Source organism: Leopardus geoffroyi, chromosome C2 (assembly GCF_018350155.1).
Source record: "Leopardus geoffroyi isolate Oge1 chromosome C2, O.geoffroyi_Oge1_pat1.0, whole genome shotgun sequence".
In the NCBI taxonomy this organism is placed as follows: domain Eukaryota; kingdom Metazoa; phylum Chordata; class Mammalia; order Carnivora; family Felidae; genus Leopardus; species Leopardus geoffroyi.
In genome coordinates this window covers 45,623,273-45,640,788 of record NC_059333.1, presented here as the reverse complement: position 1 = coordinate 45,640,788, position 17,516 = coordinate 45,623,273, and the positions used below count along the sequence as shown (strand labels likewise).

General features: G+C 33.8%; 1 protein-coding gene across 7 annotated transcripts in view; it reads right to left on the bottom strand.

Moving 5' to 3' along the window:
• Positions 1 to 17,516, bottom strand: part of EPHA6 (EPH receptor A6) — an 868,006-nt gene that overhangs the window by 283,699 nt on the left and 566,791 nt on the right. For 5 of the 7 annotated variants that reach the window (XM_045501713.1, XM_045501716.1, XM_045501717.1 and 2 more), the window contains 2 exons: positions 2,299 to 2,346; positions 1,731 to 1,893 (listed from right to left, as the gene is read on the bottom strand). In XM_045501713.1, the coding sequence (XP_045357669.1) occupies positions 1,731 to 1,893; positions 2,299 to 2,346 (211 nt within the window). The remainder of the gene's footprint in view (positions 1 to 1,730; positions 1,894 to 2,298; positions 2,347 to 17,516) is intronic. The other 2 variants (XM_045501714.1, XM_045501720.1) reach the window with 1 other exon arrangement.

Here is a 17,516-nt window from a genome sequence, read left to right as displayed (position 1 = left end):
CTTTTTATTCATTAGTTTACTTTCTCTCCCTAAGCTGTGTTTCTCCTTAATTATGTTGCTACTTTTTAGTGAGGTATAGTTGTAAAAAAGAAGTTCTTATGAATTGATACTATTCATCAATGTAAAAACAACATTCCTTCCATCACAGAATTTGAAATTCAAATAGCTTCATTTTAAGAGAGTGATAAATTGAGAAATTGTGGCCTATTTAGTGGTCTTACTATTAGCACTTTTTAATAATCCATTTTTTGTACTTTATTTATTTATTTATTTATTTATTTATTATTTTTAAAAATATAATTTATTGTCAAATTAGCTAACATACAATGTGAAAAATGTGCTCTTGGTTTTTGGGGTAGATTCCCATGGTTCATCACTTACATACAACACCAGTGCTCATCCCAACAAGTGAAATGAAAGAACTTGACAGGATGGTAGACTTGTTCAGAGCACAGGCCTTGGAAGAAAATAGCCCTCACTTTCAAATTTTAACTTAGCTTCTCATTATCTCTCATTAGCTGGACAAATTGCTCTATTTCTCCAGGCTTCTGTTTGTCATAAGTAAAATTAAGAAAATAATACTTGTCTCATTGGGTGTTGAAAAGTTTAAATGAAATAATACATATAAAATACTTTATATAATATCTGGCATTTTTTTAAATTTTTTTTAACGTTTATTTATTTTTTAGAGAGAGACAGAGCATGAATGGGGGAGGGTCAGAGAGAGGGAGACACAGAATCTGAAACAGGCTCCAGGCACTGAGCTGTCAGCACAGAGCCCGATGCCGGGCTCGAACTCACGGACCGTGAGATCATGACCTGAGCTGAAGTCGGCCGCTCAACCGACTGAGCCACCCAGGCGCCCCAATATCTGACATTTTTTAGAGGCTCAATAAATGGTAGCTATTATTACTGTTATTTATGAAGAATTTTTATAATAAATTTGCTATTCTTGAATTCTTAAGTAAATATGGGTATTTTAGAAATGATGAGAAAATATTTTTATTATGATTAGATATTTGAACATTTTCCACAGAGGAACATGGCAAAAGCCACCCATATTATCTTTACACAGATAGCAGTAAGATAGGTTTCTAAAAGCAAAAAATGAATTCAATAACAGGGCAGGATTTAGACTAAATAAGTCATTCCAAAGCCTATGTTACATGACATTGGAACACCTCACCTTCATCTCTCATTTTGATTTTCAACACTTCAAGGCTATGGAACTAATTTGAGTTTCTAATTAAGCCCATGTGTCTATATTTAAACTTATAATGTACACTTCAGTAGAGTTTTTCTCCTGACCACTGTTTTTATTGATCTAAGATAATAAGCCAAAGCTGCACAATTTTGAACTAACTGCTAAAATCATTTGCTCATGGCTTTATTCTCTTCCAAGTTTTCATTAGTATCATATTATGATGCCAAGACTGGCAAACAATTAGGCTAACACCACCCATTGAGACTCTATGTTACAGCATGAGTGATGAATTCTGCATAAAGAAATGTATCTGGGCTACGTTACAATTGTGGTAGAACAGGGCATTTCATGGAGGAATTTAATGATAGCAACAAAACATTAACTGAAATGACTATATGAGTATTTACAGGAACAGAATCCCATTTGATGAGACTATTCACAATTGGGAACATTAGGTTTTTAACTCAGGTCAGATTGGAATGGTACTAACTTAACATCTTATTTTATATGTTTGTGCAAAACTTACTCTCATCTCCTGTTTCAAATTCAAACTTCTGGCTATAGCCACTGTATCCTGTTGCAGTCCTCACTCGGATATGAAATATGTACTTGGTGGCTGGCTTGAGGCCTGTGATGATGACACTGGGCGCCTTGGACCTCGTGGAGGAATAGGTGAGCTGCTCATGCTCCTGGGGATAGAAAAGAGGAGAAAGGAAATGAAGCAGAATTTTTCCGCTTTTTCCCAGGGATATTCCCAAATTAAGCTGAGGAAGTATGCTCTGAATATCAAAAATATTGATTAAAAAGAGGTGTAAGCATGGTTTCCCATAAGTTGGCACTTATTTATCACTATGATGCACATGATATGGTCTTGATTTGGAAATTTATTAAGAAGGATGACTATCTTATATAAGCTTGCACTTGGAGGTTTGGTGATTTGGATTTCTGCTCCAACTCTAAGGAATGGTGGTGGCGTGAGAGCACGTTTACACAGAATGGCAGCTGCACCTTGAGCAAAATGGGCACATCAGATCAGACCACACCAGCAGAGTGCAAGGAGCAAGGGTGGGAGGGTTCAAGTCCCCGCTACTCACTTCTACCCGCAGGTAGTGCCAAAATGCCGGCGCTATCCGTGGGTAGACCTGTGGGTGAAAGGAAAAATAAATTAATTGTTTTTTTTAATTTGAAGTATTTTATCCCGAATCAATTACTTTGTTCCAAAACTCAGCGATGTCCCTGTAGTTAACAACTGAAGTGGAGTCCAGCTTGAAACATAAAACTATAAAAATTTTCCCTTAAGGGAGAACTGACTCCTTCCCCACCTAGATATTGCAGTTTATTTTTTAAAGATGTAAAAACTTGTGACGTAGGTTTTAACATAGTCTGCCCAAAAAGGAGCATCAAAAACAGAGAAGGTATGAAAGACTTACCACACACGTGGAATCAGAGGCAGGGCTGGAGCCTTGGTTCCCAGTCACCTGCAGTTAATTGCCAAACTACCTCCCCTCACTAATGGGAAGGGTTTACCACAGCTGATCGAATGATCTGGTCAGTCAGGGTCTTTTAAGGGGGCTCTCTTGCCCACCAGCTCAGAACAGGATAGTTCATTTTATCCATGCATGTAAGAGACTGTCCACAATATGCTGGCAATGGAGACAAATTAAACTTAATACTATTTTTGTACAGTGTTATTGTTCAGTAATTTTATACTGATATTTTAATAGGTGAAAACACTGTATTTGTGTGAATAACTCTTCTAAATTCATAAGTCAAATTAGGCCACCAGGTCCTTACGTTAATTCTCCACTCTTCTCATAAATCTGAAGATATTCTCAGGGATGGAAGTGACTTTCAAGATCATTAACTGAATCACTCATTTGACGCCTTAATTCCATCTATATTATTCCCATCAATTTTTCATTTAGCCTTTGCCTGATACTCTCTGTTGTTCAGATCTTCCAGACTAACAAATGAAGTTACAAAAATCTACACATGTGTAGATTGTGTCAAACTCCATTTATTTGCTGGTGATGCTTTAAGATTTAGAACTATGGAAATCATTTCACTTCAGCTACTTTTCAGAAAAACATCCTAATCTTAAAGATCATTTTAAAATTTTATGGCCCTATTTGTCAGAACATTACATGCTACATGTTATTCTGAGTCTAGCTGAGGAATTTAATTTGCCATGTATACCCTAAATAGAACTGTTTATTCAACACAAAAAAGAAAGAAAAAAATGAGTTAACAATAGCAACATTTTAACTAAAAAAGACAAAAAGATAAATTGCAGTTTATATTTACCGCTAAGTAATTTTGAGATTAGGAAGTAAATAAATATCTACCTAGCATAAAATCCAAAGAAATATAGTCTCTAAAATAATTAATGGGAGGAATCATTTAAGGGCTAAAAGAAGGAGCTAAGATCAAGGCCTTTATAATTAGGGAGCTTAGCACTCATATTTTAGAGAAAAAAAACCCTGCTTATGTGCCATTAGAAGAAGTGATAATGTTTCTAGTAGAAATCTGCAAAACTTTCTGGATTTTCAATCTCACAGTAGGAGAATATTCCACCTTTCACAGAATTTCCTGCAATGTAAGTGTTATGGTACATTTTGAGTAGTAGTTCACAATATGAAATGATGACTGAGAAAAAAATTGTAAAGCCGTGAAAAAATAAATTTTGTCTTATCCTTGAAGAGAGAAGTTACAGATTTCAAAAATCTACTTTTAGACTGGCAGCACACCAATTACACATTATGTCTTTGTTGCTTCATCAAAATGTAGCTAAATAGTAATTTCTTAGTAAAGTTACAGGCAGTAAAGGACACCTTTTGCAAACAGCTTTTAGCATTTCTGCTGTTATATACAAAAGTGTATCTGTACTTACATCTCTGGAATAAAAATCCCCAGGTAGGAAATGTGTGTACATGGTTCCTCAGCCTAAATGACAGCAGTGTGTTGATGGGCTGCCTTGTCTTAACATCTTGCCACGTCTCAGCCTGCCAAAGAGGAGGCCTCAGAAAGCAGCAGTCATGAGAGTTCCTCTTTCCAGGGTACAGCAGCCCTCTCTCCTGGTATTTCCAAGCTCTTGGGAAATCAGGGTAGCACTTATCCATTACAAGCATAGAGCACTAGTGTCCCAGAACTTTGGCTAATTGCCTTTCTGCCAACGTGTCAATTCCAATTCTAAGCAGCTGTCACTGGGTAGAGACCATCCTTTGCCACAGAACCATCTAGTCCTCTTTATTCATCCTCACAGGCTGAACTGTGGACATGTTTGAGTAGGATATGTGTGCAAGTTTTTCTGGAGTTTGTGCCATGATGGAATTGCTGGTTTTATGACATAGATGTTTTCAATTTGCTAGGTAACACATCCCACTGTTCATAAAACTCTTAAAAGTGTTTTTTGTATTTGCTAAATCCATAGTTAAATAGCTTTTGCATTCTTAATGCTATTTATTTTTGTAGTTTCTTTTCTTGATAAAGCTTTCCAGAGGTTTGAACCAACTTTTGGCTTTGTTAATCAAATTGCATCTTTGTTTTCTATTACATTTAATATCTGCTTTGACCATAAATGATTTTCATTCTTCTTTCTTCCTTCTTTGTGTTATGTAGCCTTTTAACTTATTGCATTTCATGCTTAACTCATTAATTGTCAGTATATCTTTTCAAATAGACTATGTAAAACTACAAGTTTTGCTCTAAGTACTGCACTATCTATACTCCATAAGTTTTCATATCATGTATTATCAACCGGTGCTAAATATTTATTAATTTCCAAAGCTAGATGATTTTTAAATTCTTTGTAGTAGATTCAGGATTATCACTTGTACACTTTTATGGTTCATGACAAGTTGTCAGGCAATAAATAAGTGGCATAAAGTGAAGCTCCAAAGGCATAACCCCACTGGTTGCAAAGCACACTGAGCTGTGGATAGGACAGTGGATGCTCATTGCTGGGTGCACTGGCAGTCTTCTGCAGTAGTGTTTGCTGCTGAAAGTAAAACAGCTTGTTGTACTCTTTCTCCTTGGATGAGCATGGATAAGAGCACCAACTGTGAGAAAAAACATTTAGTAATGATGTACTTTAATGTATTGCTATGTATGTCATTAAAAAGAATTAATATAGGGGCACCTGCTGGCTCAGTCGGTTAAGCCCCATGACATGGGTCATGATCTCTTGGTTCATGGGTTCAGGCCCCGCGACGGGCTCTGTGGTGACAGCTCAGAGCCTGGAGCCTGCTTCAGATTCTGTGTCTCCCTCTCTCTGTCCCTTCCCAGCTTGCCTGTCTCTCTCTCTGTCTCTTTGTCTCTCTCTCTGTCTCAAAAAATAAACACTAAATATATATATATATATATATATATATATATATATATACAATTTTTTTATATATTTGTATCTACATATGTATTTTAAAATAGTTCAGAACCAAATAGTGTGAACATTGGACATTGTCAAAAAAAATGTATTTGCACTGATCTCTAGAGATATTCACCTTCACTTATGGTTCTCTTCCCATGGGTAGACCCTACAGCTTTGACTCAGACACTGCTCCTTCCCAGCTGCTGAGAATCAATGTTTTTTGGGGGAAATCACTTTAGACCTTTCATTTACCTAAAATACTGAATCTAGCTTTACCTCTATAGACGTCAACTCTTCAGGGTAACTAAAAGACATGTTTTTACCAGATTCTGGATCCTGTTAGCATTTAATCTAAAAACTGTAACTTAGTGAAAAGGAATAGGCTAAGGTGCCCAGTTCCTGGGGCTGCATCTTTCTAAAATCAGTGTGCAGGGCGCCTGGGTGGCTCAGTTAGTTAAGCATCTGACTTTGCCTAGGTGATGATATCACGGTCTGTGAGTTTGAGCCCCGTGTTAGGCTCTGTGCTGACAGCTCAGAGCCTGGAGCCTGCTTCACATTCTGTGTCTCCCTCTCTCTCTGCCCCTTTCCCGCTCACACTCTGTCTCTGTCTCTCTCAAAAATAAATAAACATTAAAATTTTTTTTTAAAAAAATCAGTTTTTGAATGGCCTGTATCAACACAAGACAACATGTAGAGAATTTTGGGTTGAACTTTTCTTGCCTTGATCTTGGTCTTTGTTCTACTTGGGTTATGTATCTTGGTAAATCACATTGAAGATTTGGATTTACTCATACATTAAATTCATTTATTCCAGAGACACTGAATGCTCACTATACTTAAGGAAGGCTCTGGGGCACTCTAACAGATATAGATTAAATAATCACCAAAGTTCCAAGTAAGCAATTAAGTCCCCTCTCTTCTCCTGTAACTTCTTCTCACCACTCCTTACCTCACTCTTGGTTTACCACTCTCACTAATGGAAGTAGATTCAATGGGCCCACAAAGGGGTCATCATTTAGCTAGTTTTCGTTCTCTTAAAATTTCTGGGTCTAGTGAGACTTCTGTAAGATGTTACTTCTTTGACTTTTTTTTAAATTTTAAATTAATTGGATTATATATTGATTAAAAATTGTTTTAGACTTTTTTCTACATTTAGATCTAAAGATATAGCAGCACTCATAAGAGAACTACATTTATGCAATCCTTTATAATACAGTCTTTATGTGATATTCTTAATAATCTTGTGAAGCAAGAACTGATAATATCTTTATTCTCACTTAACATATGTTGAAATTGGTCAAGATAGAATAAGTAACTTACCAAAGCAAGTCACCTAACTAGTTAGTAGTTTTCATTCAAGTTGTGTTTTTCCACTATATCCAACTAATGCAGATATGTCCAGGGCAAATATGCTTATAGATTAGACTTTGAGTCAAGGTCGCATCTTTACACTTTACATTATTGATGATCGAATCACTAGAAATAACTTTAAATATAACACAGCCTATGAGCCAGATAGTGATGATTTGATGGCATTAGAATATCTTTATACTTTTCCTATATATTATACTTTTCCTATATATTAGCAATGACCACTTAACATTATTCTTTAAAATATTCCAGTTACTATAGTAACAGAAACCTTACAATACTTGAGCATATGACAAAAAATTGTGCAAAAAGTATGAATAAATCTATAACATTTTACTGTAGAAACCAAAAGGAAAATCTCTTACTTTTCTTCTCTTATTGCAATGCTAAGATTTTTAGTAGAATATTGCACAGTGGAAGTAAAAGGAGGAACTTTATTTTCCTCTGTTATTTAATGGAATGGCTATTAATGTGCAGCTGTTAAACATAATCACATCTGACTTAGGTTTTTGGTAGATATGCAGTTGAGAGTTTTTCTTTTTTCTTATACTGTGATTATATTTTTATTCTGTTTTTAAAATGTGAAAAGGATACTGAATGTTCTAAAACAATATGTCTGTATTTGCCTAGTTCATTATTTTTTCACCTTAATGTATATACTTACGAAGAACTACCTTTGCATTCTTAGATAAACTCTACTAATTCTTGTTCACAATATAGTATTATACTTTTTATTGAGATTTTTGGATTCAATTTGATATTTCAACTAGAATTTTTATACCTATGTTTATAGGTGATCTTGGCTTAGAGTTTTCTTATTTTTTCCCATTTTTATTATCAATCTCTGGTTGTGATAATTTGGATTAGATTATTAGAGAATATATGATGAAATGTTCCATTTACTAATATTCTGAAATAATTTATTTAATATGGAATAATCTATTCCTTGAAAACGTAATTGAAATGGACCTTCTGGGAGTAAATATTGACCATCTTTTAAAGTTATTTTATCCTATATTTGGATTGGATTGTCTTCTAATTCAATTTTGGTAAATTAGAGGATATTACCCATTAACATTATATTTTATACATACTGTTATAAATTATATCAAGTCATGTCCCATCATTAAAAATCTCTTCCATAAGTAACATCTTCCAACTTTGTTTATCAGTCTTTTAAGAACCTGGTTTTGATTTTTTTTAAATCAAAGATATTTTTATTGACTGAATTTCATTAATTGTTTTTTATTTTATACAGTAAAACCTTGGTTTGTAAGGATACGTCATTCCGGAACCATGCTTCTAATCCAAAGCACTTGTATATCAAAGCAAATTTCAAGAACCATTGGCTCAGTTGTGATCATGTGATATTTGGCATTACGTACTACTTGTATTGAAAGATATCGCTCATTTATCAATTTAAAATCTATTAGAAATGTTTGCTCATCTTGCAGAACACTCACAGAACAAGTTACTCACAATCCAAGGTTTAATGTACTTGTTAGTTCCTTCTTTCTACCTTTTCCCCCCTGCACTGGTCATCTTACATTGGTTTGGATGTATGTGTATCTCAATGTCTTTCATTTTAAACTAATTTATAACTTAATTTTATTACCTTTAAATAGTATAATACTTTAAATTTTAAAGAGGGGCACCTGGGTGGCTCAGTCAGTTAAGCATCCGACCTCGGCCCAGGTCAGGATCTCATGGCTTGTGAGTTCAAGCCCCGTGTTGGGCTCTGTCCTGACAGTTAGGAGCCTGGAGCCTGCTTTGGATTCTGTGTCTCCTTTTCTCTCTGCCCCTCCCCAACTTGTGCTCTGTCTCTCTATGTCTCTCAAATGATAAATAAATGTAAAAAAATTTTTTTAAGAAAATCTTTATAGATGTAGTTCCTCAATGACTGAGACAATTTTCAATGTTAAAGATTTTAACTAGTTATTTCAAAGATAAAATTTTTTTTCTTTTCAGAAAGAAAAACCCCACCTGCTAGGGGAGATGGGCCTGGTGCCCAAAAAGCTGATTGACCCAGAAACATAAGCAGGCTGGAAAGATTATTCTTCTCTCACATTTACTGAAGTGCATATGACAGAGTATATAGTTTGGGAAAAGAAGTGGTTAACAAGCTAGTTGGTAGGGTATTCTCAGCTAGTGGGTAGGGTGTTCTAAATTGTTTTGCTTAGGTAAAAACTGTCCACTGCTAAAACAAAATGACAAATTACGCATAAGTAAGAAAAATGTAGAAGTATATATTCTAAGTACACAAATACTTTCTGACTGCACTTTTGGAGAAGTATCATTTAGTATACCATGGCTATAATTTACGACAATCAACACTTGATTATCCCCAGTAATCCAAAATAGGAGGTAACCCCAAATCACTTTGAAATGCATTCATTATTTTTTTCTTATATTCCAATATATATCGTGTTTCACCTAAAATGAAAATTAAATGCATTCCTTGAACATTAAATGTTAAGCAATAGTAGGAGCTGGCACAAATGGACGCCCGATGATAGAAGAATAGTGATCTGGAATTAAACATTCATAATTGATTTTCAGAAAACAGATCACTTCTATGTAGATAATTAACTGGTAGAAAGAGTGGGTAGATAATACTGTTAGGAGAAATGGCTAAATGATTATAGTGAGATCTTTAGAAAATACTGGTCCTTTGATGATACCAATGGAATCCTACTTGTAGTCTGTCCATCTATGAAAACCAGAAAGTTTATACCATCTCAAAGGGTAAAGCTTGTTGTAAGGATAAAGCAAAATAATGTGTAAAACCCTTTTACAGGCTCCAGCAGATGTGTAATATAGCATAATTCCTTTATTTTAGGAGCCATTATTGGTAGGTGGTATATTTAACTTAGGGCAATGATAGGCTTGTGCCTTAAGGTAATTCTGCAGATGCTGTGAGAAGTTTTTTTATAAAAATTTGTATGTGTTTTGTTTGCCTTTTAACTTCTATATTCCCACTACTTAATGCCTTGTACCTAGAATATTATAGGCTCTCATAATATATTAGCCAAATGATTGAATAAATTAATGAATTAATTGCTCTATAAGTTTAGCTTTTAAGTTCTATATATTGTTATAACAATTTAAAATCAGTTGGCACAAATTAATGACAATTCAAATGAGAGACGAGAAAAATTGTTTTGCTGGCTTATAGTCCTTCCACAATCAAAATGCAATAATATTATGTCAGTATGTCTGGCTTGTTTTTTTATTTGCTTGTTTGTTTGTTTTAGGAACATTGTTGAGAACATCCAAGAATTTCCTTGCCAAAAAAATATTTACAAACCTGTATGCTTATAAAAACCAAGATTTGTGTTGAAACATCTGTTAATAAATATCTCTTAATATGTATTCAGTTTTAACTTTCCCATCTGTTTTTGCGTAACCTACCTTCATACAGATGGGATATAGACTGTTCTTCTGTGCTCTATTACTCTATAAATATTTATGATGGTGTTCAAGTAAAATTAAATGTTTAAAGTTTGACAGATGTTCCTAAAGAAAGTGTCTTCCACACAAAATTCCTTAAAGATTTTCTTAAAAGTATATCATAGACAACTTAAATTTGTAATTAATTCTTAATATTTTTTGATAATTGTATAAGAGCTTTTAAAGCAGATGTAAATTTGGTCATAGTAATACACATACAGATAGAAAAAGGAGGAAATATATGTAATAGAGAATAAAACATTAAAAATTTATTAGGGTATTGAAGGTTGATAAAATTATTTTATCTAAGGGGAGGAACTGAGGAGGAAAAAATCATAATCATAAGAATATTTAAGGATTATACTTAGTTTAAACTAAACATTTTCAGAAAAATTTACAAATTCCTACTGGAGTCAGTAGCTTACTAAATCAGCTACATAAAAGCTAGAAAAAAAAAAAAAAACTTTGAGAATAAAATTAGGGTAAGTTAGTAATAAATGACACCAAGAGGGAAAAAAAGACACTAAATATCTTTGGAAAAATTAATACAAATATGTTGACTGATTCAAATATAAATGGTATTCCAAATGTCAAACTGAATGTTTTCAAAGTTAAATTATTAGAACAATATGGCTGAATGGAGTGGCATGAAACTAGAAAGGCAACTCATGCATGGTGTTTTGATTAATTCTACCTCACCGGGAAATGTGGATTCTAAAAATAATTAAGCTAGAAATGATCATCTGTTTTTTAATTTTTTTTTTAATTTTTTTTTTCAACGTTTATTTATTTTTGGGACAGAGAGAGACAGAGCATGAACGGGGGAGGGTCAGAGAGAGAGAGAGGGAGACACAGAATCGGAAACAGGCTCCAGGCTCTGAGCCATCATGAGCCATCAGCCCAGAGCCTGACGCGGGGCTCGAACTCACGGACCGTGAGATCGTGACCTGGCTGAAGTCGGACGCTTAACCGACTGCGCCACCCAGGCGCCCCTCATCTGTTTTTTTAAAAAAGCAAAAATATAAAGCAGCTTTTTCACAACAGTGCTAACTGAAATATATACTAGGTAAGAAAAATGAAGGCTAGAAGGAAACAAATCTTTGAAAATGAGATAACTAGACAGTAAATGTAGGTGATTGGCCTCCAAAACTATCTCATGGTCACTAGATTTTTCAACAGAATGAAGTAAATATTAAGGAAGTTAAGATGGGTAGGATTTCACTAGAGTGAGAATATGGAAAAAAAAAAAAAACTTGTACAAAAGACTCCACTGAAAAACAGTATCATTTGTGAATGTCAGGTAAAGTGTTACATTTGTCCAAATTGGCCACAAAACATGTGTTAGATGATCAATTTGTGGGGAAAAGAAAGCAGAAAGCCATTTAAATATACAAGCATAGGAATGTCTTAACCTCATTTGAAATAGACACACTTTCTGCAGACTTATTTTGCATTTTTATCTTTTCCATTTGTCACTAAGATGGAACTTTAATTTTTTTTTTTTTTTTATATTTGTTCATGGATCTTAATTGTGATCTGATGACAGGTATATTTGTTATGCTCAAAATTAAAACAAAGATGTCTGTTAAGATTGATCTACAAAGCTACAAAGCATAATTTAAATCTCAAGGTACATAGTCCTACCTCCCCAAAAGATTTTAAAGTTTCTTTATAAGTGATATCATCTTGACTTGAAAAGTATCACATTATGCTCTAAATAACTCAATATTCTCAGTTAATCATGTAACACAGTCATTGATTTTGAATTTTCTCAGAGGACTGGCAATATTAAAATGTGCATCAAATGAATGCCTCAGATTTATAATAAAATGTAGGTTTACCTAGATACCGTGACTGGAAACTAAGTAATATTTCATCACTGGGAGAAAATAAGTTAGCATAATAGTAATAAACAGATTGTTGTAATTGACAGCTTCCTGCAGAACATAGGAACATTCACACACACTGTTCTAGTTTCACTGTGGTTGTTTGAAACCAAAGGAACTTGTAAATATGTCAGTGACTACAGACAGGGTGAAATAAAAGTAGAGGAATTCAAGGCAAAGCAAACTCATTTCCCAGTAATATTATTTTAATCTATATCATTATCAAACAGAGGATATGTATTATTTATTTATTCATACACATAAACTAGTTTTGAAATCAAGTTAGAATGAGAGAAACTAACGATGATAAAGAAGTAAATTAAGTTTAGGGTAAAAGGAAAAATAATCCCACCACAGTAAAGCAGTCACTGTTCTTTGGCCACAGATGTTGCCCATTTCAAACATTCATGCAATTTGTACTTGGGAGGGCTGCTGGCGACAGATGCTTTTTCCCTGGACAAGCAGAAATCTCCTTATTTCCAAGTTTGGATACGTTGATCTGTATAGCTATTTCATGATAATGAATACACTGGCACAACACAATGCAGAGTCCAGATTCTAAGATCTGGGGAAACTTCTTTGTGGAAGTTTGCTTTCTCTTCTCCTTAACTTTTATGAATGAACTATTTTTTTTGTTTGTTTTTGCTCTGCAACATTTTCACATAATTATTTAAATAGACTTCGAATTTTCATAATTTCATACATATTCAAAATTAATAAATTTGCTCTGGCCCAGTACTGAAAAACATTTATTTTTAAATTAGTACAAATTAGGGTGGCTCAGTCAGTTAAACGTCTGACTTTGGCTCAGATCATGATCTCACCATCTGTGAGTTCGAGCCCTGCGTTGAGCTCTGTGCCGACAGATCGGAGCCTGGAGCCTGCTTCAGATTCTGTGTGTGCCCCTCTCTCTGCCCCTCCTCTGCTTGCACTCTGTCTCCCTCTCTCTCAAAAATAAACTTTAAAAGAAAATGAGTACAAATTAGAAGCAAAGCACATGATGTAATAGGATGCAGGTCTCAAATCAAGCAGTATGACAAATTAAGGATGGTTGCAAACTCTTTCACACTCCTCCCACTGGAAAGTCAGGACTCTGCCCCCTCCCCTTGAATCTCATCTAGGCTGTGACTTATTTGACCAATAAAGTAGAAGTGACAAACTTCCAGTTACACCTCTAAGAAAACTGGCAATTTTCAACTTTGTCTTGGACCTCTGCGTTGTGGTATGCGAAGTATGACTAGCTGGAGACTGCTGAGCTTCATGGACCCCAAGAAAGCCATGTGGCAGACCTTTGGAGAGAAAGGTCATGAGGCGAGAGGAGTGAGAGAATGAGGGAGTGAAAAGGAAGAGAGAGGATGAGGCAGAGGAGAAAAGGATAAGATAATGTAAGGCTAGCCACCCAGGTGCTCCAGTCTTAGCCTATTTTCTATTCTCCATGATAAGGTTCTAGAAATTGTGCAGCAGAGATGGGCTGCCCCTGCTGTGTTTGGTTAAAATTCCAGATCCATAAATTCATGAGATATAATACTTATAAATTGTTATGTTTAAAGCCACTACATTTTGGGAGCAGTTTGTTATGCAGCAATAGGTAACTGGAACAAGTAGATTGAATATTAATCTGTATTTCATAGCCCCAAAGTTATATTTGATGGATCCCATTTTTTGTCATTAGATTGGCTGATGGTATTTTGAAGATTTTATCTTAACACATAAAATTTCAACATAAACATTCCAAATATCTGATTCTTTGGAAGGATTTATGAATTTTTAGCCTGAAATGACAGGTTAAATTAGTCAAAACAAATCAATTGAAAGTATAAACAGAACATAATGTAGTTAATTTTTTTTCTTAATGTTAACACTTTGGTAGTACTTCTGTGTGTCAGGCTCTGTAAGTGCTCCCAATACCCAGAAAATCCTCAAAGCTACTCTATGAAGTAGGTTTTACAAATGAGAGAGAGGTTGTACAGAGAGGTTGTAAGTTGCTCAATGTCACTCAGTTAAGTTAGTGGTAGGGCTGGGATCTGAACCCAGGGTGTCTAGCTCTGGATTCTGTGTTATTGCATTATGTAGCTTTCAATACCAAGTATTGCAATACAGCCATACCTTCCTAAGAATTTTATATACTATGATAGATATTATATTCAATTTTTATTAATATATTGACAAACATAAATGTAAAGATAAGAGTGAATCTAGTGGTGCTTGGTGGCTCAGTCTGTTACACATCCAACTTTTGCTTTTGCCTTAGGTTATGATCTCATGGTTTGTGAGATCAAGCCCTGTGTCGGGCTCCATGTTGACAGTGCAGAGCCTCCTTGGGGTTCTCTCTCTCTTTTCTCTCTGTCCCTCCCCCTGCTTTCTCTCTTTCTCAAAATAAATAAATAAGTAAGTAAATAAATAAATAAATAAATAAACATTAAAAAAAGAAAACAGTTAATCTAGATCAGTATATCATAAATAACCCACAACTCTAACCATAGTATATGAACCTCTGAAATTCAAAGTACTTAGTCTAACAAAGGTTGAGATAGATTATATAAGTCAAGAGGATAATTTAGAAGAATGAAAGTGTTATTTATTCTATCACAACAATTAAATTGTGGATCTAAGCTTTTCTATGAAGGCAATGTAGAAAGAATTAGCCAAACTAATTTCTTTTATTTGCACTTTCATATCAATTTCTTCATCATAGTGAATTTAGGAGGATACCTAGACTGCAAATCAGAACATAAGAGCTTTTCTAGGTTTTAAATGGGGATTTCCAATTCTGTTAACAGTTTCAACAGAATCTTCTATATTTACTGATAAACGGAGTGATCTTACTAATTAAAGCATTGGATCGGATTTCAAAGAAACAAGGCCCCCTTTCTGTGACTCATAAGACAGATGACCTTAAGCATATAATAATATTACCATGCTATCGTATAATAAAATGAAAAAGTGAACATAACAATCTCAGCTCCATCCAGTGCACAAATTCTTTGGATCAAATAAGAATGCATATTAAAATGATTTCTAAACTGGAACTTCCTTTCCAAATATAACATAGAATGATTATTATTGCTGCTGCTGTTATTAAATAGATGTCCATGTACTTTCTGGAAACATGTGTCACTTACAGTAAGACATAATTTTAATAATAAACTATATTCTGAGTTACTGAATGGGAATTGCATTGGTTATTTAGTAAATTAATCACTCAGAACCACAGAAACTTTCATATTTTAACCAGAAATTTAGTAGGAAAAATCAACCAAATGCCTATGAGTCTGATGACTTAGGTGATTAGGTGTGCAGTTGAGACCTATATGTGAGAATAACACTAATGTCTATAGATTTCTTTAAATGACAGATATTCTTTTAGAGTCAGTTACTTGGGCCTCAAGTCAGTTAGCCTGTGGACATGACCAGTTGACTAGTTAATGTTGCCTTCACTGGTACAATGGTGCCAATCTGAGATTTAAAATAGTGATTTATAACAATCTTTGATTGTGACATGTTTCAGGAGCTGAGGGGGACTATATGCCTGCCAGCTACCTCCATTTATTTGCTATGTTGTTGATGGACAACAATAAAATACCTTCATTAATTAGCTAATCAAAAATTAAACTAAGTCTTTAGAAGGACTATATTTGGTCTTTTTAAAATATAAAGTTATTAAACATGCTAAGATGAAAACTGCTATGATGCATAATTCACTAAATAGGAGGAAAATTACCAAGAAGTTGTTTATTACAGCAGTTGTAATAGGTATACACATTCAGGCATAACTAAATTAGGACAAAAAGATTTCATCCCTCCGCCTGCTGTGATTTACCATGAAATCACATGAATCAAGGGACATATGGAAATAATGATTGCACTGATTGTCTTCTTTAAATGTCCTTGTGTGAAATAGAAGGATCAAACACAGGTTCTGGGAGCAATTTGCCTTTGCCAACTGAAACTTAGCCAAAAACAATTAATTTATATTGCATTCAACCATGAAGAACTTCAGAATACTTTCTCAGCTAAAACTTTACATTTTCTCATTACAGACTTATGATTTTCTATTACTAAGGTTTAAGGAGGATCTAAATTAATTATAATACATACTTTTTCAATATGTGGAAATGTTGATATTTCTAATACTATTTAAGTCAACAGTTTCTAATTAAAATATACAGCTATATATAGGGATATAAACCTGTCTTTATCAACATATATAAATTGAGACAACAAAATCTCAAGAATAAAAATCTAAACAAACTTAAATAGTACATAAAATTACCAAGAAAGTTAAAAACATTAAAGAAAAATATTTCAAATATTAAAATCCTTACAATCATCAAATTATTTTCTAATTTTTCATTGAGATACTCAAGCAAATGGACTGATGTCTATTTTTATTTGTTCCTCTAAAAAATCAAATCAGATCAGTATGGCTTCTACAAGGTCACTGCGAATACATGATATTAAAACACAGCCAAATTCTGTAGCAACATAAATGTTTTTATGAGCAGCAGGTGTATTCTTTGAAAGACTATAAAGCTATTAACAGCTCAGTAAGGAGTACATAATAATAGGCTGTTAACTCAGCCTCCCTTACAAGAGTACCAAGGAAGGACATTTGAGACCATTAAGACAAATGGATTTTAAAAAGTATCCAGTATGAATGCTTTATAAAGAGAGGTTCATTTAAACTTTATATCATTAAAGTAATGAACTTAGCCTTCTTGATTTGAATATGCCTAACCAAAAGAATTATTTAGTTACTCTGAATAAAAATAAAATCATAATTTTGAAACCAAATATGTTCCAGTCAGGTAAGTACTTGAAAAATGAATTCTAAGTTAGATTATGTTATTGTAATTTCCAGGATTTGAGGTTTAGTCCAACAAAAATTTACAATACCTAATACAGGTGTCTACCACCTGAGAGTTTAATAAGTCTATTTTAATAAATGAATGAGTGATTTCCTAAGATAATTTATACATTGTTGACACTTTAGTTGCTCATTCTGTAAAAATTATTTATGATTTAATTCCCATTAGGTCATCTCTAGGTATATGATTCATTTGTCATATTTCATGCAGATGTAAACTATTTTATTTCTAATCTATTTCTGGAAGTTTACTTATTATTCTGCATACATTTTTTTAAATGATGTGATAGTTTTCCACATTTGAATTCTAGAATTTCACCATATAAGATTCATAGCTTGATGAGCTAACATAATATTCATATTAGGTCTTTG